A 24,609-nucleotide genomic window follows, 5' to 3' on the forward strand; every position below is an offset into this window, starting at 1 on the left:
CACCCTCCCCGAGCACCGCGCATCCCTCAGTCAACCCAATTTTTCAAGTTCTTCAGGACCTTCCTTGTGCTGCTGCAAAGGAATTGCACTGAAATCCCCCAAATTCCCAGGAGAAGTGGCAAATATTGCTCCCCGTTTGCATCTCTGAGCACAGTCCTGCTGGGATTTCCACGAGAGCAATAAGGCTGTGTCTTGCTGCAGCTTTCCCAAGGAACAGCCCAGCTGCACAGCTCCCCGTACGCCCAGCGGCTGCTCGCCACGCTGCGCCCCCCAACAGGTTTCTCTAATATTTCCTTCTCCCTGATGTTTAGAAGTCTGCTTTTCTGAGCTACACGCCTGCCAAGGGTTGACCGCTGTCTCCCTCCCAGCTGGACACGAGCAGAGCAGGGCCAGCGGCTCGGCAGGACCCAGCTCCTGATTAATTTAAATCCAGTGTCATCAGCCAAATCTTTGTGTGGGTCTTTTCTAGATCATCACCGCTGATCCCTGTGAGTTTATTTTCCTCTTGCTCCGTGGGGAAGCACGTCCTGTGCCAGTGATGAGCCGGGCTAATGCACTTCACATCCCAGATGGACCCCTTGGCTCCTCCTCGCAGGGTTTTGATGTGTGGTCGAAGGTGATGCATTTGGTTTTTTTAAAGTGTGGCACAGAAATCAAAATGTGGGGGGAGAAGAAACCAACCAGTGAATTTTTCTGGTCTTTATACTATGGGTAGGACTCTCAAATAAGGTTTTACTTAAAAAAAAAAACAAACAAAAAAAACCAAACACCAAAACCAACCAGGCACACACCCCCAGGCTCTCCATCATCCCCCAAGAAGAACCAGATTGTCCCCAGTCCCCTCCACCAGACAATAGCATGGTTAAATATAGAAAGTACAATAAAAATCGAACCCTGTGACGAACTACAGATGGTAAAAAAGACACCCGAGGAGTTTTAAAGCAAAGGGTGGTACAAAGGGACTCTGTGACACCAGGGGCAGCTGCCTGCTGCTGCCAGAGCAGCGTGGGAACCAGGGAAAGGGGCTGGGGAGCAAAAAGGGCTGGACCCACGCTCAGGGGGGTAAAGAAAAAATTGCATAGGGAGCAAACAATACGCCAAGCTAGATCTTTGTACAAGCACTGCGGCCTTTTCAGGATTTTCCCCGGGAAATCTTGAAATTCAATATATGAGGAGTCACGGAGCCCGTCCCCAAGGATGGTGGAGGTGCAGAATGGTGAGGTTGGAAGTGGAGCTGGTGGCTGGAGCTTCCAGCATCTACTGAGCCTGAGAAAGGGCAGATGAAAGCCATGGGGGTCTGGACATGAGGTCAGCTTGTCCCACTAAACCAACACAGCACTCAAATAGGTCACACTGGAAAAGCTGCTTTTTTTTTTTTTTTTTTTTTTTAATTCAAACGTCAACCTGTCATCAGGGCATCGAAATTAAACAAGGCAGTAACTGGCTGCGTGTATGCCCCAAGATACTCATGCTCTTGGCAGGAGAGGGGTGCTGCTGGCCTCGGCCCCACGCCACAGCCGATGGCACGAGGCTGCTGAATCACCAAACATTCTGCAAACGGAGGGTTTGCTTTAACCACTCGATTCAGCTGCAGGAACTTCTCAACCATGATAACCTCCAGGGCATAAAGAAGTAATGCTTAATAATACTGCTTAGCACTTCCACGCTGCTTTGACTTCTCCAAAGCACTTCTGACAGAGCTTTCTCTGTATACAAGCACCATTGTCAAAGGTTTCCTACTCTCATGTTGTATGTTGGATGCATAAGCTAGAAAATCAGGTTGTAACTTCAGTTTCATGGTGGGTCACGCAGCCTGGAAACCCCTGGAGTTGGGTTCCAACAGAGCAGAAGAATCTGTGACATCTCCCGTGAGGACCACACACTGAGTAAGGGACACAACTAGAAGAATTCCTTGGAGTAAAAAAAAAAAAAAAAAAAAGAAGAGCGAGATTTGAGACCAGGTGCTGGACTGTGATCCCCCAAATCCTCCTTGGTTCAATAGAAGAGGTGAGGGTGGCAACAGGAGCAATGGGTGCTAGCCATTGCTTTGGCCAGGACGCCCCCAGCTAAAACCAGCAGCTCCCATCAAGAGCCCAGACCAGTGCGGCCAGTTAGCCAGGAGTAATGGTACCAGTCAGTTGCCCGGTGCCAACTCCTGACTGTGAAGTAGAGGTTGGGTCTCGGTTCTCAACACACAAGTAGAAAACAAATCCCCAAATATACATTTATCTCCTTTCTCCTAAAGTTGACTTCCATGGGACCTACTTCATTTAGTTATACAAGCCTCTGATTTTTTATTTTATTTCGAGTAACAGCATGTACTTAAATTAGTTTCAACATTTTAAAAAATGTATCCCAAGTTCTTTCAGGATTGGCGCTTTGTTTGAAAACAAACAAACAAACCAACCCAAACAATCAAATTCCTGGTAGATTAGAGCTGACATCTCATCCTTCCACCCACTGCTTTCCAAAGATATTCCCTATCTTTCAAATGGGAAATCCCACTGGAAGTGGCAGAAGTCTTCCGGCGGGTGGATGCCTTTAAAGACATCTCCTCAATGAACTCAAAGACATGGTTTTTAACAAAGGTAGAACTGCTGAAAATATAAAGATTTTCTTTCTCCTAATCAAATTAATAGAGCCAAACCAAAAAAAAAAAAAAAAAAAAAAAAAAAAAGCAGCCCCTATAAATGCACACTAAGCTCCAAATTTTCTTCAAATACTTGAAAAGCAAAGTAACTTTCACAAGAACATCAACATAAAGGAGAACACTCTCGTCCAACAAATACAAGAAGCTAGCTTAAAAAAATAATTAGAAAAAAAAAAAAAATCAAAAATCCGAGCTACGTTTTCTGCCATAGGCTCTGTTCTTCAGGAAAAGACCGCAGAGCATTTAAGCGAACTGTCTGGGTTAATGACAGCTGATGTCCCGTATCCCATAGCAGTAGTCATGACCTTCAGGCCTCCCGTGACTGACGGGCTGACCCCAATCACTCCAGGGTGCAAGGTAAATGACAACCAAAGAAGAAAAAGAAAGAGAAGAGAAAGAAAACTTGCTGCCGGCTTTGTAGCCAAGCTTCCTAATAAAACCTAATTCAAGCTGTCAGGGTGAAATGAAGAAAGTGTCAACAGGGGTTTTCAGAGAAATATTCCAAATGTTTGGCTAGAAAAGCCAAGCGCTGGGCTCCCTTCCCCCAGCCCAACACCCCTCCTCAAAAAGGCCTGGAAAATCCAATGTCGAAAGGAATTTTAATAACATGTCCGGGGGGATCCCTGAGGAGGGACCCAAGGGGACACTTTTCTTCCCTTCCCTGACAAACCCAATCATCTCCGTAATGGTGAAGAGCACAAAACTCACGAGGGAAGTGCCAACGGAGGGGTTCGGTGAAACCAGCATCCGTGTGAAATCGGACCGTTCTGTCGGCTTTAGAAACCGAGATGTTTAATGGTGACCCACGGGTTAAGAGCCCTGGGAGCCACCAAAGAGAACAACCTGCCACCAGTGAAAGGTTGAGATTAAACGTGGGGTGAGAAACATCCTCTGCTTCCACCTCAACCAATGAGCTGCCACGTCCTCCAGCAGAAAACGGAGAGAAAGGGCCTCTCCAAATTACCATCCCTCGCACAAAGGAGGAGGATTAAAGCCCTGAAGAGCCTCGTCTAGGCGCTGAAACAGCTCGTGAGTCCCCAGATCTTATCTCTTATCTTTGCACCAGCACTGGGGCAGCGTCCAGGGTCAGGACACGGAGCTGCCAAGGGAGGTGAAACTCCCCCACCCCCCCAGTCCAAGCTCTCACTACAGCGATGCTGCAAACAGAAGGGAAGAAGGATCCCTCCTTCCAGTCAAAAAATCTTGTTATTAATTTATATCATTCTACCAAGACATTACTGGGTGCAAAAAGAAAGCATCAACTTGCAGTTTCTGGTGAATATATTTGTTTTCCAATCTCACTCACATACACATGGGCAAAAGCAGCATCAAGGCACCTTGGGATGGAGAAGGGAGGGTAAACACATGGAAGATTTTGGAGGTTTTCAAATAAAAATCAGATTATTTGTATATAAACTCCCACGGGAAACAAGGAAAACAAAACCCCTAAACCAGCAGCCGAAACTCATTAACACACAGGGCAAATCAAAACCTCAAGAGTTTTCCTGCCAACGCGCTCCTGGAGGGACAATCGGGGGGAGGCCATGGGGAGGCTGCAGATGTTACAGCAGGCACTGACCCGATGACAAGTGGACATCACTGTCCTTCTCGAGACAACCAGATTCATCTATTTAGTACAACTGACTCAGAAATATCTTGGAGGAAACACGCCCCTCACTTTTTATCCAGCTAGCGTGGTCCTGGGCCACCTTTCCCTACACAAGGCAGCTGCTTTTGAAGACTTGGCCAGCTCTTTGTGTATGAAGGATGCCACCACTCCAAGGAGGCCACCAGCCACCTCCAGCCTCGGTATATCCAACCAAATGAGCAGTTGAAGAACAAAATTTATATTTTAAACCTTTTGAGATCTTTCAGTGCAGACAAAACCTCCATGGTACAACCATCAGCGTGCTCATCCCCTACCTCAGATGAAGGTCTTCTGAAAACTTCAGGCAGGCGTAGATGAATTCCTTAATCTGATTGTAAACTTTAGGCACAAACTCAGAAAAGGGGAACTTCTTTGGAAACGGTTGCTGTAAAATACAGGAGAGAATTCAAATCGAAGAGCAGATATTTAACAGGAGTGACGACTGCTTTCCAGCAACGTGTTCCAAGCAGTCGAATTAATTCTAGTATTTAGCTAAGTCCAGAAATAAAACAACAAGCCAGCATTTATTGTATATTATATAAACATTTCAGCCAAGTGAATGACCAGATAATCACTTACAAATGGCACATGGGTGCGTAAGGGATTTAGAGTCTGAAACGGGCTGGAAGGAAACGTGCAGCTAGGAGGGGGCAGGCAGCACACGGGACCCTCATTCCCTCTCCCAACTCTCTAACTCCTATGAAAAAACCCCGCTGGAGAACTCCTTGACTTTTCTCTCCCACCGTGCACAAGGTATTTTGCTGGGGCACCTCCTGCAGTCACTGCCCAAGGTGAGCACTTGCTTACAACACCAAAAGCCGAGAGGAAACGCACGTCCTACACCAGATTTTTCCAAGCAGCTTTTGCCAGTAGCACACGCACGGCTGGGAGGTGCAGAGAGGAGCACTAAGCTGGACCCCAGGATACAGTTCTGAGGGAAGGACACAGACTTTCTGAAATCTAAACGCTTGACTTGGATCGAAAATCCCTCCCAACCCTAATTAAGTTCACCAGGCTTGGAGCTCGCTGGCTGCCAGATGTGGAGCAGAAGGCCAAGCAGGCTTTTAAGGGACATTGGCTAGGTCAAATTTGGCTACACTTAGGTTTTGCAAGCACACACTTCTGCAAACGCCAAGATATACCACTTGGTTGGGCTTTTTTTTTTTAAAAAAATAGGAGATTAAAACAAACAAAGGTTAATAACACGTTTCATAAAATGGGAATAAAACACCAATGGAAGCAGATATTTCTAGTCTCCTGTCTACTGCAAGCACTGCTCAGCAGCAACAGTACACTGCAAGCTGAAAATACAATCGATGAGGTATTGCTATACACACTTTCCTCACCCACACCAGGAGAAATGCATCACAAGGGAAGTATATTTGTTCTTTTCCCCTGTTTTGGGTTTTTTTTGTTGTTTTTGTTTATTTGGTTTGGGGTTTTGGGTTTGGGTTCGTTTTTGAGGCTTTTGTTTGCAGTTCTCAACGCCACCAGCGAGGGTTGGGGGCGGGTTTCCTGTACCAGCTGCCATGCCGTACTGCTCCCCAAGTTTCAAGGTTACCTTTTCAAGTTCTGCATCCTGGAACGGGAACTGTCCGACTATTTTCTTATAAACCTCTTCATTTGTCACTGGGATGGGACTGTAGTTATCTGAATCAAGTATATTTCTATGAAAAGAAAAGTTAGAAAGACAGCTCTGTAACGACAGGCCAAGCACAATTTTGCAGATTTACTGCTCAGTCAGGAAGCTCTTAAGAAGTAAGCCCGGTCTAAGATGTGATCCCATGGGCCTAAACTTCTCCCCAAGTTTGTGACTGTTGAAATCATCTTTACTGCAGCTGGACTCAATGATCTCTCACAGCTCCCAGGTTTCAGCCTCCATAAAGCCACAACCAGAGTTTAATGACAATTTTAGTCCAGACTGGAGCTTCAGCAGCCCCAGGTAAAGCCCAGCTGAGCTTCAGTCCTGCCTGATTTGAGGAAGATGGATACTGAGCTACCAGGGCACCAACAATCACAGAATCCCAGAACCATTCCGGTTGGAAAAGCCCCTCGGGATCACCGAGTCCAACCCTCAGCCCGACTCTGCAAAGTTCTCCCCTACCCCACATCCCCCACAGCTCATCCCAACGGCCCTGAAACCCCCCCAGGGATGGGGACTCCCCCCTCCCTGGGCAGCCTGTTCCACTCTCGGACCACTCTTGCTGGGAAACATTTTCTCCTCCTGCCCAGCCTGAGCCTCCCCTGGGGCAGTTTCCAGCCGTTCCCTCTTGTCCTGTCCCTGATCCCCTGGGAGCAGAGCCCAGCCCCAGCCTCTCTGCAATGTCCTGGCAGGAGCTGCAGAGAGGGATGAGGGCTCCCCTCAGCCTCCTCCTCCTCACACTGAACACTCCCAGCTCCTGCCCTGCCTCCTCACAGGATTGATTCTCCAGGCCCTTCCTCAGCCTCATTATCCTCCAGCACCTCTTCTCAGTGTCCCACACTCGGAGACACCTCGATGCTCCTGGGATGTCCTGGAGGACCATCACAGACAAGCCAGTGGCTCCAGAGCACAGTGTGGGACCCGGGATAATATCTCCAGCCCGACCTGCAGGTGACTGCTCAGCTCACAGACGTGGCTGTGGCAGCAGCACAGAGACAGGGCACCGCTGTCCCAAGACACACGCAGCTCAGTGCTGGAGCAAAGGGCACAGAAACACTGCAGCAACAGCAGATTCTGGCACGGACTGGCAGCGTGAGCTTGGTAATGAACACATAACCTTATCCTCCTGGATGGAAAACTTCTGTTCCACACCGATTTATTGCACAGATCTCACCACACGCAGGATCCTCACAACTGAATTTAAACTGCCTCTCCCTGGTCCACGGAGAGCCCAGGCTGAAGCTTAACTGCTGCCCAAAATTTAAATATGAGCTTGCTACTAATCTCCCAAAAGATTTTATTTATGGGCCAAAACTACTCTCTAAGGTACATCTCATGAGTTTGCTTAAAGATTTTGTCTTCTGAGGAGCGGCTGGGGGAACTGGGGGGGTTCAGTCTGGAGCAGAGGAGGCTGAGGGGAGACCTCCTGGCCCTCTGCAACTCCCTGCCAGGAGGGGGCAGAGAGGGGGGATGAGTCTCTGGAGCCAAGGCCCCAGCGCCAGGCCCCGAGGGAATGGCCTCAAGCTGCCCAGGGCAGGGTCAGGCTGGCTCTGAGGAAGGATTTCTGTGCAGAAGGGGCTGTTGGGCGTTGGAATGGGCTGCCCAGGGCAGGGGGGAGTCCCCGGGATCCCTGGAGGGGTTGAAGAGTCGGGCTGAGCCAGCGCTGAGGGATCTGGGGGAGTTGGGAACGGTCAGGGGGAGGGTCATGCTTGGGCTGGAGGAGCTGCAAGGGCTTTTCCAACCTGGATGATTCTGGGATTCTATAAAGACCTTCTTACCTGAAAACTCCTGACCACTTCTTCAGCAGGGTTTCACTATACTGGTCTTGGATCTCCAAGAGCATGTCAAAGAGCTGGTTCACCGGGAAGCCATATCCCTGCAGCAGGGTGGGAGAAAGAGAAACTTCATATAAGAAAAAGCCACTAACAGGCAGTTGAAGATTATTTTCTCTGTTTAATAGGGAGCACATGGGCCAGTTCTCCCCTACCACCACCACAGAGGTGAACGCTGCTGGTGGAAGGATTCAGGCAGTGATTTACTGCGGTGGTAGGACCGAGGGCTATTAAAGGCTGGGCTGGGTGCGAGCCAGAGGCATAAGGGCTTGGCAAGGTGGCCAAGGCTTGGTCCTCACCCAAGGGTGAGGATTCGCAGTGCGAAGCAGGCTGTCCATTGGGCACCGCAATTCGTGCACCACCACGCCAAAAAAAGAAGTCAAGGTCACATCATGCATTTCACCTCGCTGACTGAAACCGTCTGTGAGCAGCACAACCACTGAGCAAGACCAACAGCTGCATACCTGGAGTGTGTCTGCAAAGAGGACAATGAGGTTCTTCAAGTCTAACACCAGGCTCGGGTCCGAGCAGTAGGACTGCAAAGAAGGGGAGAAATTAAAACACGTTTTTAACTGCAGCACGCGGGAAAAATACTGCCCTCGGCGCTCCCGTGTTATCACTTGAGTGATAATAAATACATAGGCACGCCGTGTAGTCTTATGATCTGCAGCTTTTATCCTGAAGCCAGGCCCTAACGTTGCACAGGGCGAGGGAAGGCACGCTGATAAGGGTATCTCTCCTCGTAACGCGCCGCTCTTGAGGCTCTCCATGATGAATAAGGATTCTGGTTGCTCTAGAGATACCTGAAGTGTCTCTAAGATTACCCAGGAGCTGCTGGGGAAGCGAGAGGAGATGAAGCAAATCAACGCGCTGTCATACCAAGACGACAGCAGCGCCTCTCATTTAATATTTAGTGTGTTGTGTCTGATGGTAATGAAGCATCGCAGCAAGGCATCCCCGGGCCCTGTGCAGAGGCTGCATTGCTAAGTGGTTCAGGCTGAGAAAAACAGGCTGCAAGCCTATATTTCAGCAACATTAACGGTCAGAGCGACAATATAAGTATTTATTGCGGGTCAGGACACTGCTCAAAACCCTCAAGACACAACTCAGTGTGGTGACAGAGCTGATCGTCCCCCCAGTCACCCCATGTTACCCACAGGCTTTGTGTGCTCTCTAGATGCAGCAGACAACTGCCCTAATGCTGAAATATGTAAAGTTTCAGACAGAGTCTTACCAAATATAGAATCAGTGATCATAAGCTGGAAAGAGAAACAGATTTAAAGCTCACTGGAAACTCAAGGAGGAATGACTCCATTAATCAATGTGAAAGACTGGAAGAGACACATTTTCCATTTCACTGTCCAAAAAAGAAAGTCAGAAAGAAAGATAATGCCCTAAAGCTATCAGAAGTGATAAAAGATGTCCCTGTCTGCAGCAGGGGAAGAAAAATCCAGGGATAAGTTTGGCTGAAAAACAGCCTCACCAGCGTGAGAGCCCTCCACCAAGACTCAATGGCAACATGGGGTGGACATCACTGGTCTATATGGGAGCTGTAGGCTGAGCAGCGCTTAGAGATAATGGTGATGACCACAATACAACGTGGAGAAATTATGTAATATTTCCTGATTACTCAAAAAAAAAAAACCCTCTCCTGGCAGCCACTTCATGTATTAAGTTTGGCATCACTTAAACCAACTGGTCATAGTAAAGAGGGCGGTAGAATTGAAAACACCATGTTTGTGCCTGGCTTACTCTCATGGCTTTCAGCTAGCAGAAAACCCTGCTTAAAAAGAAAATAAACACAGGTTTACAACCTAACGGGGTGTACATCTCGGTGTTTATCCCCTGTTGTAACACAGAAGTTTAAGAGGAAGGGAGCAGCTTTCCAGTCAACACAACTGTGTTGGGTTGGAGTCAGAGCGCCCTGGAAGCCTCTGAGGTCCCTCATCCCAACAAGCTCCAGGTCCACCACCTGGATTATCCCCAGGAGCACAGAAATGCAAAACTCAGGGTGCTTTGAAGGAAGCAGCATATTGTGGCTCCAGGCAGAAACTGGAGGGTTTTCTCAGCAAAGAGCAAGGCCATCGGTATCACTTGGGCACATCCCGCACCGACACGACCCCGCAGCATGCGCGGGCTCTCAGCTGGCCCTGCCTTCCAGGAGCAGCAGTGATTCAAGATTAATTTTTCCTGGAGAAAATAGCCCAACAATTTGAAAATGAACTTGTGGAAAGTCATTAATGCTTTTCCTTTTACGGTCAAATGTAATTTTTTCATCCCAATAACCAACACAGCTTTCAGCTGAAGCAGTACAATATTATATCAGGTTGCACAAAACTGGAAAAAAAAATTGTATATTTTTTGCAATTGGCTTTGTTTTGGGTTTTTTTTGCTCAAGCAGAGAAATACCAAAGCGATAAGCAATTTTTCCAAACTTCTTTCAGTATTCAAAACTAAGAAATCTATTCAGTGTCTTTTTACACCCAAATGATTTGTAGTTTGACAGCAGCCTATTCACTGCCACGAACTTTAAGGGAATATCAAACAGGGTCATACTTCAGCGTGCCGAATTGATGCTTTTTTCCCCCAGTTTTCCAGGATAAACCAACTCCCTCTGCTGGTGCTTTTCAAAAGTGAGCAGCGAAGTAACGGGGAAAAATATCAAATCATATTTTCTTCTTTCCAGTCTCCCAAAACATTGAGAGTTGTGTACGAGGAAATGAGGCGCATCAAGAGGCAAAAAAAAAAAAAAAAATGCTGGAGAAAGGTTTTGGGGCAAGAGCAGCGTATCTTCATGTTATTGTTTTAAGTAGGGTCATTGGAAAAGAGGCAAAACAAAGACTACTACTGTAAAAGCCAATTATTTCCAGCATGTCAAGTCATACTCAAGCAACAGTTGAGCGGCCCAAGGCTTTTACTTACTGAATGTGTTCTTAGTGCTGCAATGGTTTTTGATAACGCCATCTCCCACAGCTCATCAATATAGGCTCTATTTACCAAGCCCTGCGTCGTGTGCAAGATGTGATCTTCCACTACAAAAAACCTAATGGACAGGAGAAAATCGCACTGTCATCAAAAGTTACAGGTTTCGAGACACCAAAAGTGAATCTGGGAACACCCCAGAGGAGGGGATACGTGGCATCCACAAACCTCCAGAGCAAGCTTGGGTATTTGTATCAAATATAGCCACCACTAAGCACTTTATTCACCTGTTTTGAACGTTGCAGCGCTTTATAGGATGTTTCAGTGTATTACAGGAGCGAGCTAAAACACAGTTGCTCTTAGCAATGTAACTCTGTGTATATACAAAGACAGAATTTCCCCTCTTGGAGTTCTCCACCCCATTATTTGCACAAGAACCACTGATTAAACTCTGCTCCAGCCAGCAGCAATCGCATTAGAATTGGTTAACTGCAGGGAAAAACACTGTCGCTGCAGGGAAAAATACTCTCTCGCACCCAGACAAGCGACATGCTCACAACCATTTAAAGGCAATCAGTTCACTCCGATCCCCAGTTATCAAACGTACTGGCTAAAAGGAAACTGTGTTTTTCAGGAGCGAGCGTGACACTGTACATTTTAAACAGCAACACACAAAATCTCAGCTCTGTTTCACCGGGGAAATTCAGTCCGGGAGCACGGAGCGGAGTATGAAGGTGAGCAGCACGTGTTGCATTTGTGATGCTCGCAATTAGATGTTGAAAATTATTATTGTTAGCTGAAGAAATTTCAACATCCATCATACCCTATCTGAGCTAGATTAGCAGATTTTTTGCCTCCTCTTAGAGCTTGGCTGATTTTGGAAAACTCTGGTCAAATTTGAGCGCAGTAATAAGAAGCTCATGGGAATAGAGGCTTGAGAATCACCTCCTTTACCAGGAAAATAATCAAAGAATAATTATCAAATATTAAATAATTAGGGCAGAGGGCCTGTTCATCTCATTAGTGAGGCAAGTAGATGCACATAGTCCACAGAGATTATTTATCCTCAAATTCCCAGAAATGCACTTGCTGGTACAAGAGCTGGCAGGTTCTTCCACGCTAGTGACACAGCAAAGTACATGGGTGCTATAAAATACACTTGAAAACACTTTAAAAGCCCAAACTGCCTTTTTTTTTTTTTTTTTTCCCTGTTTTGGTTCCCCTTAAAGGACCCTCAAACAGATCAACATTCCCTCCTCTCTCTCTTTTTGGGTGCCTCAACAACACCGCGCGCACATATTTAGCGAGGATGTATATAAAAAGAATACCTACCCTACAATTTGATTAAAATACTTCCTGTAGCCGTCTAAAGTTTCATGCTGCAACAAAGAAAAAGTGAGCGAAGATTAAAACAAAGGCGGCCAAGAGCAATTGGAAATAAATTAAGAGACCACCCACCAGCAACAGCGTGCCCAGAGATAACCCTCCGCGCCTTTTACTCGGCGGAGCAAGTTTGGGCACCGCAAGTAAAGGGCCATCGTACCATGTTTGAAGGAGGCTGCAGGACCAATCTGGCTTGTTTTCTTCTCTGTTTCCTGTAGTAGTTCTCAAAGGTTTCTCGAGCATCCTGGGAAACAGAAGAGATTAATTCAAGTAATTATAATGGTTTGCATTAACCATTAACTTGCAATATCCTGTTATTTACTGTTAAATTGCAATATACTGCATTTAAGATGCAAATCTCCTACTCCTCCAGCATATCCGGGCAACACTTTTTTGCAAAATGCGATCCAAATACCAGATGACAAAGAGTTTACTCCAAACACCAAGTCAAAAAAACCCCAATTGCTCAGATATAAAAGTTCCCCCTGGACAGTTCTGCACCCGTCTTCCCCCATCGCTGTGCGGATGTGGTATATGGAAGTGTGCAACCAGGTTCTGTACTGGACCGTAACGTGGACAAACATCACATTTACTTAACTGTGAGGGCAGTGAAACAACCAATTTCTAGTGTTAGCAAAAAGAAAGAGGGGACAAAATGCCAGAAATTCTTCCACTGACTCATGGGTGCAGAGTGAGGCAAAGCCACAAGCATCAGGGAATATCAGAAAAAAAGTGCTTGTGTGAGTTATAATAATTCATGAGACCGGTCTATATAGTTGGCAAAAAATAAAATGGGTTTTTTTGCTCATTTTCTCGCAGCTTTACTGGGGGTCTGAGCCTCCAGAGGAGAGCTGGTTAACCCAAAAGCTGGAGAGCTGAGCTCCCCTCCACCCAGGCGCTGCGGCGGGGGCCTGAGCCCCCCCTCGTCTAGGGGCTTTGGCTGTAGGTGGCTTGTTTTACCGAGCCAGGCTACATCTGAGCATCCCCACCCAGGCACCAAACCCAGGAGGATCCTCAAATGCCACCGACCTGCTGAAGCGTTCAGATGTCCGCCTACCGCCCCCGTCCCCTAGGCTATGTGAAACCTTGCTGGTTTATCCCTGCCTGTTCCTCCCTCCTCCACGCCCGCACTGTTTTATGTCTGAAATTGGATTATAAATACTTCAGAGAAGGGACAGGGTCTTGCTTTGAACTGTTCTGAGCAACACACACCCCCCCCCCCAAAAAAAAAAAAAAAATCTCATTTGGAATTCACAAAACAAACAACACCCAACAACAAAGATCACCTGAGCAAGGCACCAGACATCAACCTTCTCTACTACGAAAAATAAATTAATTAAAAGAAAATCCTGATGCTAAATTAATGATTCTCCAGCTCCTATGGTATTATACAACCAGGCTGCCTTAGGATGCCCTCAGGTAAAGGGGTCTTATGAAATGTCTGCGACGAGCCCTTGAGGAGCTGTAGCCTGACTTGCTCCTTGTCTTCTACAAGCTGGAGCTCGAGGCTTAAGCAAAAATTCAGCCTTGCTGATGTACCCAGCAGCTCCCCACCGGGTCCTGCCCTTCCCAACAGTGCTAAAATTCATCCAAAAAAAACCTTCTTGTGACCACGCACATGCAGATTTATCCCGTGGATTTGGTTTCTGAATTCTACTTTTGATCTTAACTGAGTATCGGGGGGTGCACAGGACGAGCAGCTCCCGACCTACGCCGAGAACATCCAACTGTCAGCGGTGCCAACATCCCAGCAAGGGACAGATCTGGGTCCGGTATAACAAACAAGTTAAGCTTCAGCTTGAACCTACAATTAATTTGACATTTTATGAAAGTTTTTCAGAAGCAGAAACTATCTGGGAACCAGCATTTCCAGGTCATATATCTTCTCAGTGCTCTCAAAAGCTGTTTCCCCTTGGAAAGGGAAGGGTCATGAGCTAGAAACCAGTGATCTAGAGGTTAGACCAAGAACAGGGAAGAGTATTACAATTTTTATCGAGCTAAGCACTAGCCCCTGCAGAGGACCTACAAGCAGGGAGCTCTGACCAACCTTTGAGCTCCTCTCCCAGGTCTGGGAGCTTCTCAGGATGGTGTTACCCATCTCCTCTCAATTTTGGTGGTGCCACAGGAGAACCAAGACAGAACAGGCTGTCCCACTTCCACCCCACCACTGATGGGACCGCACTTAAGTTATTTATTAAATCCTGCTGTGCCTCGACTCCCAAAACCTACACAAGTAGCACAAAAAAACCCCAATTATCTGCCCCCTGACCGTGACAGCATGACCGAGATCTCTGAGTGAAGCTACTCACGAACCTCGCACAGCCCACTGCTACCCATGAATCTGTGGTGCAAATTCGAAACTGAAGGTGGGTTTTTTTCCCCGTTTCTTTCATAAATTAATGTACCGCACCACCTAAGGCAAGAGCAGAGCGAGGTTCAGGCACAGCGGCCAGCACAGCCATGGTGGCAGTCGGTCGCTCACGCCAGCCACCACGTTTATGCAACATCCCACAGAAGTCAGCGAGTAATTAATTCCCCGTTACTGAACACGCAGAAGCTGCCGTTTCCCCAAGCTTCACAGGTGAGATTTTGTGGTGACCTCGAGGACCTGCTGGAAACTTGGAAAGCAGCTCGTCGGGAGCAAGGGGCTGGTCTGAAACCAATCAGCCCTTTGAAGACCAAATCTTGAAGATTTCTGCTCGGCCTATGCCACAGCGCTTCAGCTCAGCTGAAATCACTTTCCCTCCTCCCTCTAGCTGAGCTCCAAGAGATCCTCCCTGCTCACCCCACCCTCACCACGCATTTCTTCAGGAAACAAAGGCCAAAAAGTCATCCCACACGTGGCTCTGCTTCCAGCACAGCTCTGCCCATCCTCCCATCACCCCGCTGGCCTTATCCTGTAGCTGTTCACCTCGTTAAAAAGCTTCTCCATTTGATGCGTCCACTTCCCCACCAGCTCCTCAGGAGCACCCACAGGGATGGTGGAGGTCACCGGGTGCTGGGAGAGGCAGAAGCCACCAGGTGGTGGGGGACGGGGCAGTGGGAATCACACGTCCCCACAGCTAGGAGCCAAAACCCCCCGACCTCATCATTCAGCTCCTTCAGCACTGGGGACAAGCCACAAGTCAGGTTTCTATCCCTGTCTTACTGTTGGCTTTGAGGAAGATGAAGCATCTGGACCAACCTCATTGATATTCTCTGAAAAATTAAACTCTTTTGGATCGTGCTTTTAGAGGAAAAAATGTTTTCCACAGACACAAGAAGTGATCCGAGCTGGCGATATCGCACAAAGGATTCACTATAAACCTGCCCCTCGACCTTGGAGGGGAGCCCCTTCAGCCTCACAGGGTGGTTTTGGGTGCCAGGTCCTCCTTGTTCCAACCCAACAAAGGGCTTTAACTGTAGCAGAAGAAAAAGAACAGCAAAACCCTTTGAAATCATTCCCAAGAAAGAAGAATTGTAGACCATTTTAACAGTTTCCCTAAAATTTATGGCCTAGAGACCTGCCAATTTGATCAAAAACATCTCCCTCCCAATGCATTGTTCCCTGTATTTTCTTTCTTGAGACTTTTTTGGCCACCCCAAGAATTAGGGACTCTCTCATGAGAGGCTACTCCAGCGAAACACTTCTCCTCCCCTAAAAATCTCTCTTGACGCTATCCACATTTTTCTTGCACACAATATCATCCTTTTCTCTTAAGTGCATTCCTCCATCATCTCCCTAGATCTTTTCATCAGTCACGTATTATAGTTTCCTAAAAATGAGAAGTCTTTCTTCCCCTTGGTGGCAGATCTAGCTTAGACCACCCAGTTTCCCACATTTAACCTATTTAAGACTATTCAGTTTACCAGGTCTTCAGCTAACATTACTCCTCTGTACTCTTTATTTTTAAACATTATTTTCCAGTGGGGGAAAAAAAAAAAAAAAACCAACCAAAAAGAAAACAAACAAACAAACAAACAAAAAAACCCAAACAAACATTAAACCACACAAAACCAGTAACCAGAACAGACCACAAGACCCCGTGTTTTATAGACTACTCATCTGAAACACCCGGTAGTATTTACACTTTGATCCTGTTCTCATCTCACAGCCCCACGCCTGGTGGTTTTTCAAATTTAACCAATCCCGTCCTTACCTTTGGTTTTCAAACACAATATTTTGGGACTTAAATGCTGGACACAAGGTATTGTGAGAAGTGAGTTGGGAGAGCTTCACTAAGCCACTCGGGCCTCTCGTGCACCAGCATCTGCTTGGGCAGGGAACTGGCTGAAGAAAAGATTTGCTCCAAAATCTGAAGGTTTTTCAGCACTGCACCCAAGCTGAACAACATCTTCATCAACCAATGCTTTGAGAAAAATACCAGATGGAGCTGACCTGAAGGAAAGCTCAAAGTAGAGCCATGCGCGGATGTGCCCTGCTCCTGGTCTCCACATCCCCTCAGTGGGAAACAATCCAACTTCTTTTTGTTTTTCCTGTCTCCTAAAAGCAGCTATTTTACACTGCAAAGATGCACTGCACCTGCAACGCTCCTCTTTTTCAACCAAATTCACGATGCACTGCAGATCTCAAGCAGCACGTGGCACGTTTGAGAACAAGGACCACTTGGGAAAGACTACCGAAGGAGCAACTCCCAGCCCCAACTTCTCATGGGCTTCCAAATCCACCCCCGACCCTCTGCAGAAGCAAGAGGTTGCTAAGACACATCATTACAGAGGCAGCATCCTCGCTCCTTCTGGGTTTCTTGTGAGCTCAACCCATAACGTGGGGAAATCAAGTACTCACGGTGGGGAGAGGAGAAGGAGGTCCCTTTCCTATTCGTCTACTCACTTCTAACAAGAGCAGGTTTCACCCAATTCTCAATCTCTTTAAGCGAGCAGGAAGAATCCAAAGCTACGCTTCGAAACTACACATTTATTGTAATCACTGGTCCAGGAAAAACCCTCAATAATGCCTCATATTTTTAAAATTACCGGGCAGAACTCTCCCTCTCAAATTAGTTTCAGAGTTCACAGAGTTGGCAATGAGAGGCAGATAATTAAGATCGCAGATGAACACCACATAAGGGAAAACAGAATATAATCATAAGAATGCAAAAACAGCAGCTGAAAAAACCCAAAAAAGTTTCATAATTCAGGAGCAGCACAGAGCTGAAAGCAAATCTAGCCATGAATTACATAGGGAAAAACCTGCTGAAAGTTTTCTTCTGCTGTTATCCTCCGCAAATAATTAAAATGCCCAGTAAAATGGGACTTTTTGGATCCAGAACATGTAGATGACACTATTTTGGATTACTACATTTCTGCTTACCCAGAAGCAGAAGTGCACCCTCTGTACTTCATGTAATGACAATTTACTAGCTGCATAAAACTGGGTGACACAGGCCATCAGTAACCCATCGCTCCCACGGGGACACTATTGCCTGAGTCACCTCAAACACTCCGTACCTGCACCATCATGAATCCATTCTCTAAAAACGAGTGGATCTTCTAAGCTCTTACAATAAAATACCATTACAGTGACAGTAAGTAAGGTGATGTGCTATGATAATACAGGCTGAGTAGATTCCTCTCATGATAAACCCAAGTTGGGCTTAGTTTAGTGTTCATATGTGGGCACCACTTAATCATGTATGCAGAACAAGCACAGCTAGCCCCGATCACAGAATCATCCCGTTTGGAAAAGCCCTTGCAGCTCCTCCAGCCCAAGCATGACCCTCCCCCTGACCGTTCCCAACTCCCCCAGATCCCTCAGCGCTGGCTCAGCCCGACTCTTCAACCCCTCCAGGGATCCCGGGGACTCCCCCCTGCCCTGGGCAGCCCATTCCAACGCCCAACAGCCCCTTCTGCACAGAAATCCTTCCTCAGAGCCAGCCTGACCCTGCCCTGGGCAGCTTGAGGCCATTCCCTCGGGGCCTGGCGCTGGGGCCTTGGCTCCAGAGACTCATCCCCCCTCTCTGCCCCCTCCTGGCAGGGAGTTGCAGAGGGCCAGGAGGTCTCCCCTCAGCCTCCTCTGCTCCAGACTGAACCCCCCCAGTTCCCCCAGCCGCTCCCCAGCAGACCTGTGCTCCAGACCCTGCCCCAGCTCCGTTGCCCTTCTCTGGCCACGCTCGAGTCATTCAATGGCCTTTTTGGGGTGAGGGGCCCAGAACTGAACCCCCTCAGCGAGGGGCGGCCTCCCCAGTGCCGAGCCCAGGGCTCAGATCCCTTCCCTGTCCCTGCTGGCCACGCCAGTGCTGACACAAGCCAGGATGCCATTGGCCTCCTTGGCCACTGGGCACACTGCTGGTAACAGCCTAGTTTTAGACCCATCAGAGACTCCTTTTGTAGCACTTGATCCACAGACCACACCATTCACATCATTGCACCTCTAGCTTAAGCGAGCAGTGATGAATTTGGCTTAATTCCTTGTCACTGAGATTCTTAAACCCACCACCCATCTGGATTTATGAATGCGTTAGTGCTAGCCACTGCATGATCTCGGCTTCTCTGCCTTTCTTACCTGTCTTTCACTGGCCCTTCATCCTCCCTTGACTTCGGTCCACAGAAGTTCTCAGGCACGTGATTTGGGAATTCTCAGCATCTTGAGATTCTTAAAGGTGGGAGAATTCCCAAAACACATGAGTGAGGGGTGAGAAGCACAAGGGCTTTCACAACTGCTTCCCAATATTATAATATTCATTATATTTGTCTAATACTAATAATTAATGTCATATTAATCGTTAATATTCATCTATCTATGAAAGTCTTCATTCAAATGGCTCCTTCCTCACATGCAGAATTTACTGTGGAGGTCCCAAAATCCAAAATGTTGTACCTAAGTGGATGACTGAGCAGCTCCATGGGTACCTGGATGGTCCCCATCCCCACCTGGTTGGACAGCTGGGGTCAGAGGGTTGGGGGTTAACAGGTCATGCTCTACCTGGAGGCCCATAACAAGCAGAGAATGGCAGCAGGGTTCTGGGACCTGCCTTGCCTCATGTCTTCCTCAACGACCTGAAGAAGGCAACGGACGTGGTCTTGTCCACCTTGCAGATGATCCCAAACTGGGGGAAAAGTCAATATCCTTGAAGGCAGGGCCACCACCTGGAGGGGTCTCGTCAGGCTGGAGGAATGGGCCAACGCACACACGATGAAGTTCAGTAAGGACAAACGCCAAATATCGCATCAAAAGTCAGAACCCCAGCACCCCCTGCAGCAACACAGACTGAGGATCACTGCTTTGGGAGCACCTATGTGGATAAAATCTGTAAGTTCTGGTAGACGGCAAGCTGAACATGAACCAGCAGCGCTTCCTCACAGCAAAAAGCAGCCAAAAATATCTGTGTATCTAACGCTAATACCTACAATGAGGTCACGGAGAAGATGGAGCCAGGCCAACTTCACAGCGGTGCACAACAGGAGGAGAGACAACAGGTACAAATGAAACAGAGACTTTTTCACTGGTTGTAATGAAAAACTTTTTCCCAATGAGAACAGTCAGGCAGCAGAAAAGAGTTCCCCAGAGGCGCTTCACACCTCCATGCTTGGAAGCTTTTAAGACCAGACTGGATAAAGCCCCGAGAAACCCGGTCTGATCTCACAGCTGACTTGCTCTGAGCAGGAGGTTGGACTAGAGACCTCCTGAGGCTCCTTCCCACCCAGGTGACCCTATCCTGTGAGAAACATACTTTACAAACAGACTACACAGAGATTCTGAAACCTCATGGTATTTTACATATGGCTTATTTTCCAGCCTGGGCTCCAAATGTCCTAAGCACCAGCCATTTCCCATGTGTCATGTTCTGTGAGGAGGAATGGCCAGAACTGGGGCCAAAAGTCCAATTTTAGAGGGGTTATAGTCACAGTTTAGCCAATCTCAGTCTCATTTCAACAAGAAACTGTATATTCCTTTTCCCCCGTGTCACTGAGCAAGAGCGCTGTGATGTGTCACCCCTCACCTGGCTGAAACAGCCCCTAGAGATAGTGTTTCATTTTAATTTGCCTATAAGTGCCAAACAACGCTTGGCATCGTATCGATGTTGAAGAGACACTCCGTCAAACCTGGACCTCACTTCTACTCCCCTCTTGTAACCCCAAACTTGCACGGGCTGACCCAAAAGCAGACCCACAGTCCAGCTCAATGGCTCAGAGCAGCACTTTGGATGGGACCTGCTTTGTGAAAAGCTGCACAGATAATCCTGAAAATAACCACTTTTTACCCAAAAATTACCTAAAAGGGAAAGCTTGTTTTAAGGAGAGATGATTGGCCAGCACTTAAAGAAACCAACAGGAGCTTGTACACTAGTTAGAAATAAATTACAAGCAAACAAGCTTAGAAAATAAGTTTAACGTGCCCTGAAGATCTCTCAAGACAAGAGTAGCCACTAATGAAACACAGTCCAACTCTCAAGCAGATGCTTAACTTTAAAAATGTAAATATTCCCCAATAACATCACGGAGCCACAGAGGTACGGGTGCAGGTGCTCAGCACTGAGCATGTAAGCGCTTTGCTGAATCAGGATCAAAAAGGAGGCTCCTGCTCAGCCCCGTGGAACCGCTTGTTGACTGTAAACACCACCTCGATACTGAAAACAAAAAGATAAAGCTAACCAGAAAATTGCGTGGGGGGAAGAGAGCGCGGCAGCACGGCGAGCGCCGCTTTTGAGGTGAGCCTCTCCCTCCGAGGTTTGCAGAGCTCTGCACACTCACAGGCGGCTGCGCTCAGCTCCACGTGTCCTGCCCGGCTGAAAGAGCACACACGAGAGGAAAAGGGTCACAGCCCCACCTCGTCCTGCCCGGGGATGGATCCACCATCCTGGCTAGACAGATTTTCTGTGCTGCTTGCCTGGCTGGTATCTCGCCACGCTGTGCAGCTCTTCCTACAGATAAAAGGGCCACTCGCATCTCCTGCCTACAGCTCCTCCCAGCCTAGGCAGGACTTGATCTCTGCTCCATCCGGCCCCGACTCCAACCTGTACCCCAGATGGAAGACCATAACCCTTAAGTCGTTAAATCCCAAATTTCAAAGTGAATTCCACATTTCAGATGCTCCAAGGCGTGTATTCAACAACAGTGCACTGATAGGAACCGCCTGACTTAAGGGACTTGTACTCAAGCACTTAAAAAAAAAATAAACTGAGACCTAGCAAAGTGGAAAAAGAGTGCAACTAAAGGCCATCCCAAAGGACAGGAGTGCTCCAGAGATTGCCTAGTACCAAGGTCATGAGCTACTTAGTTGAAAGAAACTCTAACAGAGAACCAGCAAGACCAACAAGAGCAAAAAAGCCACCGTGCAGGGGTCTGTAGGAGCTCCAGTGCTCTCGTCCCTCTCTCTGATCGTTGCTTTGGTAAGTTCATTTAAAGCAAAGTTTGAAAGCAACAAAAATTTACAAAGCAAAAGCAAGAAAGCAAAGCTTGAAGTTTGGGTCCAACGGATACAGTTACCTCCCTCCTGCTCCACCAACTAGTCCGCTGGTGGCGTTACCTGGGCCACCCCCATCAGCGAGATGGAGAAGGTGGGAGACGAACACCCCCCCTGATCCCCCTGGGCAGGGCACTGGGAGCTCCCAGCCAGCCCCAGGCAGGCAAACGAGGAATACACAGGCATCAGTGCACCAGAGAATTGGTTTTAAAGCTGATTCTCTGTGGGGTGAAGACGCTCGTGGCTGTTCTTTAGTGACACAAGAGCCACCGCTTGTCCTAGGGAAACCTGGGGTCCTGCAGCAGGGGCTGGCACAGCTTCTCCCTGCTGCCACCGGCTTGGCCATGAAACAGTTAACTATAGAGGAAAATAGGTAAGATTCCCCCCTTTTTCCCCCTTCCTCCTAGGTAGACGTCCAACACCTCCTCTCTCAAAGGAGCCGAGCTCCTTCCTCCCAGAAAATAAGGCCATTACCCCCCCGGGCCGCTGCCGGAGCCGGCGGCGCAGCATTGTTCCCCGGCCCTGTCTATAGGAAGCAATATCTATTTCCATTTAGACGAGGGTAAAGCCTTTAATTTCACCCTCCTGGCTGCAGCTGGAGTTCCCTTTTAACTGCTTGGCCACAGGAGTGAAGACAGTTTTATATGGAAGAAAATGCTGAAAAGGCCACTTTAATATGCTTGCATGTGAAAAGGGGAGAGCTTTTCATACTGCACGGTAATGAGGGTCAGCGGGATATTACACTTCACCATATGGCTAATTTGCACAGCAGGTCAAATGCTCTATTTGCTTTTTAAAGACGGCCCTATAGATTAAGCTGCACTAAAACAAAACACACTAAAAAAAAAATTTAAAGAAAAAAAATAAAATAAATAAAGAAGTGTGAGGAGGAGATGCCCTCTAATGTTCGAGCCGGGCAGCACATCCAGCACAGCATGCAAAGGGTTTTGTGAAAAAAATAATAAAAATCTGAGGATGAGCGGGGTAGGGATAAGACAAAACGTGGTGTTTCGGGGATCCCCGCTGCTTCGGCATCACCCCACACCCGCGACAGGTAAGGTCTGTCCCCGCTTAACGAAGGGCTCCGGCGATTAGCGCCATGGCCCTCGTGTTTGTCTTGGCGTGGCCTCGGCGCCGTGGCCCAGGCGTGACCCGCGGAGGCGCTTCCCGTCCCCGGGCCAGCAGCTGCCCGCACACCTCCCACCAGATCTGGTGGGTAAAGATTAGGGAACCGCGCGGCCGGGCTGTTTGAAGAGGGTAAACACGCTGATTAACGAGCCTGGCTTTTGTAATCGCCTCCCCGCCACAGCAGAGTGTTAATTTATTAAATACCTTAACAAAGGGCCTTTATTAGCGGCCTTAGCTTGGCTGGCTCCTTTCAGAGCGTTACTAACTACATCTAATAAAGCTTTAATTAACTACTGCTTTTTGCAACCTCTGACCCAGGATGACAACCAGCAGGGCCACACTAGCAAAAAGAGGAGTTTCCATCCCCAAAAAAATGCCTGGCAGCTCGCAGGGATGCGACGCGCTGGGCTCAATCCGACGGCTGACAAGTCTGGAGACGAGCATCACCTCGCTCTGTCTGGACCAGAAGCCAACTTCTTCCCACATCAGCCCCTTTTATAGATGCTCCAGTTTTCCCCAATAGGAGGAAATTAGAATTTGGTGAGAAATGTGAAATTTTTATGGCTTGTGAGATACAGAGAGCAGCAAACTGCTCTCTTCTCAGTTTAAGACATAGGAATTCAGAAACAGAGAACCAGATCCTGGTGCTCACCAGCTCCCCAGCCCGTGCGCCCACGCTAGCTGGTGCTGTAGAGGAACTAAAAACTCAGCATTTTCCACGTCCTCTCCAAGGGATCAGCACAAAAGCAACCACAGGAACTGGGGACCAGAAGTGAAAAGCCAAATAACTCCTTGCTTTGGCCATGAGCAGGGGCTCCCATCTTCTTGCAGCAGGAAACCATCAATGCAGAGACAGAAAACCATAATTGGCAACGAGATGGAAGAATTGAAGACTTAAAGGGAAAAAAAGAAATGAAGCAACTAAAATTGTCAGCACAGAACTGCCACTTCAGCTTGGTGGAAGGGCTGGGTAGCTCTCACCTCAAATTCTCCTCTCAAAATCAAACAAGCCATTACGGTGTGAACTCTGCTCTTAAGATCCCAACCAGGGGCTCAAATGTTTCACCTCAGTCTCAGAAGCTGGAATCAGGAGTGCTGCCTAGCTATCTAAGCTTTCATTGAAAAGAAGTAAGTAGGTATTTCTAATCCCTGTAACTGCAAGGAAAAAAAAAAAAAAAAAAAGCATGGAAATGAGAATAAAGTGCCCTTCGATTGCTCAGTCCAGGAAATAAATATTTTTACAAAAGCCGCAAGTACTTTCCCCTCATTCTTGTTTACCTGCACTGGTATAACTAGGAAAAATCAGAAATGCTCAGGTTTAAAAAAGCAGTAGCCTCTGTTCTGCAAAGCAACTAGAAGTATTTTAACCTCGTTCAAATAATAAAAAGATCCGAAATGTAATCTTTCTCAAACCCTTGGCAAGACCGGAGAGCCCTGAGGTCTTCCACGCAGTCACGGAGCCGTGCCCGAGAGCTGTCAGGAGACAGCCCCGTGTCCTGCCTGCACGGGGCTCAGGCAGGTGTTTGAGATAACTAAATAAAACCTGAATTCAACCAGCAGGAACAACCAACTTTCCTAATACGCGCGTGCAAATGCTACGTGGCGGCAGAGGCCGGGCACAGCGCCCTGCCTCCAGCGCCGGCCAGCACCAGACCTGGTGTTACTGAAAAATAACACAAGAACAGGGCGAACACATAATCCAGCTTTTCCAGCAGAGTTTCTCGGCTTCCAGCAACTCACAGTGTGGGGACGCCCTGAGCCACAAGCCAGGTCTTATTATTTAATAGCCCTTGATGGATTTTTTTCCATAAATTTGCCCAACAGCTTCCCGTGCCCACGTAAACTTCTAGTGTCAAGACCTTGTGTCAAAGCTTCAGGGAAAACAGAGGTTAGAGAACAGAACAGGCTGTAAGTCTTTAAAAAATAGGGAAATTTAGCCAACGGTGTGCTGGGCTGCACCCCGAGCAGGGTGGGCACAGGGCGAGGGGGGGATTCTCCCCC

The 24,609-nt window shown here is 47.8% G+C and overlaps 1 protein-coding gene across 8 annotated transcripts in view; it reads right to left on the bottom strand.

Moving 5' to 3' along the window:
* The window catches only part of EXOC6B (exocyst complex component 6B), a 329,120-nt gene that overhangs the window by 118,952 nt on the left and 185,559 nt on the right, over window positions 1–24,609 (bottom strand). For all 8 annotated transcript variants that reach the window (XM_074904236.1, XM_074904237.1, XM_074904233.1 and 5 more), the window contains 7 exons: window positions 12,238–12,321; window positions 12,027–12,073; window positions 10,695–10,815; window positions 8,237–8,308; window positions 7,719–7,816; window positions 5,860–5,965; window positions 4,574–4,683 (listed from right to left, as the gene is read on the bottom strand). In XM_074904236.1, the coding sequence (XP_074760337.1) occupies window positions 4,574–4,683; window positions 5,860–5,965; window positions 7,719–7,816; window positions 8,237–8,308; window positions 10,695–10,815; window positions 12,027–12,073; window positions 12,238–12,321 (638 nt within the window). The remainder of the gene's footprint in view (window positions 1–4,573; window positions 4,684–5,859; window positions 5,966–7,718; window positions 7,817–8,236; window positions 8,309–10,694; window positions 10,816–12,026; window positions 12,074–12,237; window positions 12,322–24,609) is intronic.

This window comes from Athene noctua, chromosome 4 (assembly GCF_965140245.1).
Source record: "Athene noctua chromosome 4, bAthNoc1.hap1.1, whole genome shotgun sequence".
Classification (NCBI taxonomy): Eukaryota; Metazoa; Chordata; class Aves; order Strigiformes; family Strigidae; genus Athene; species Athene noctua.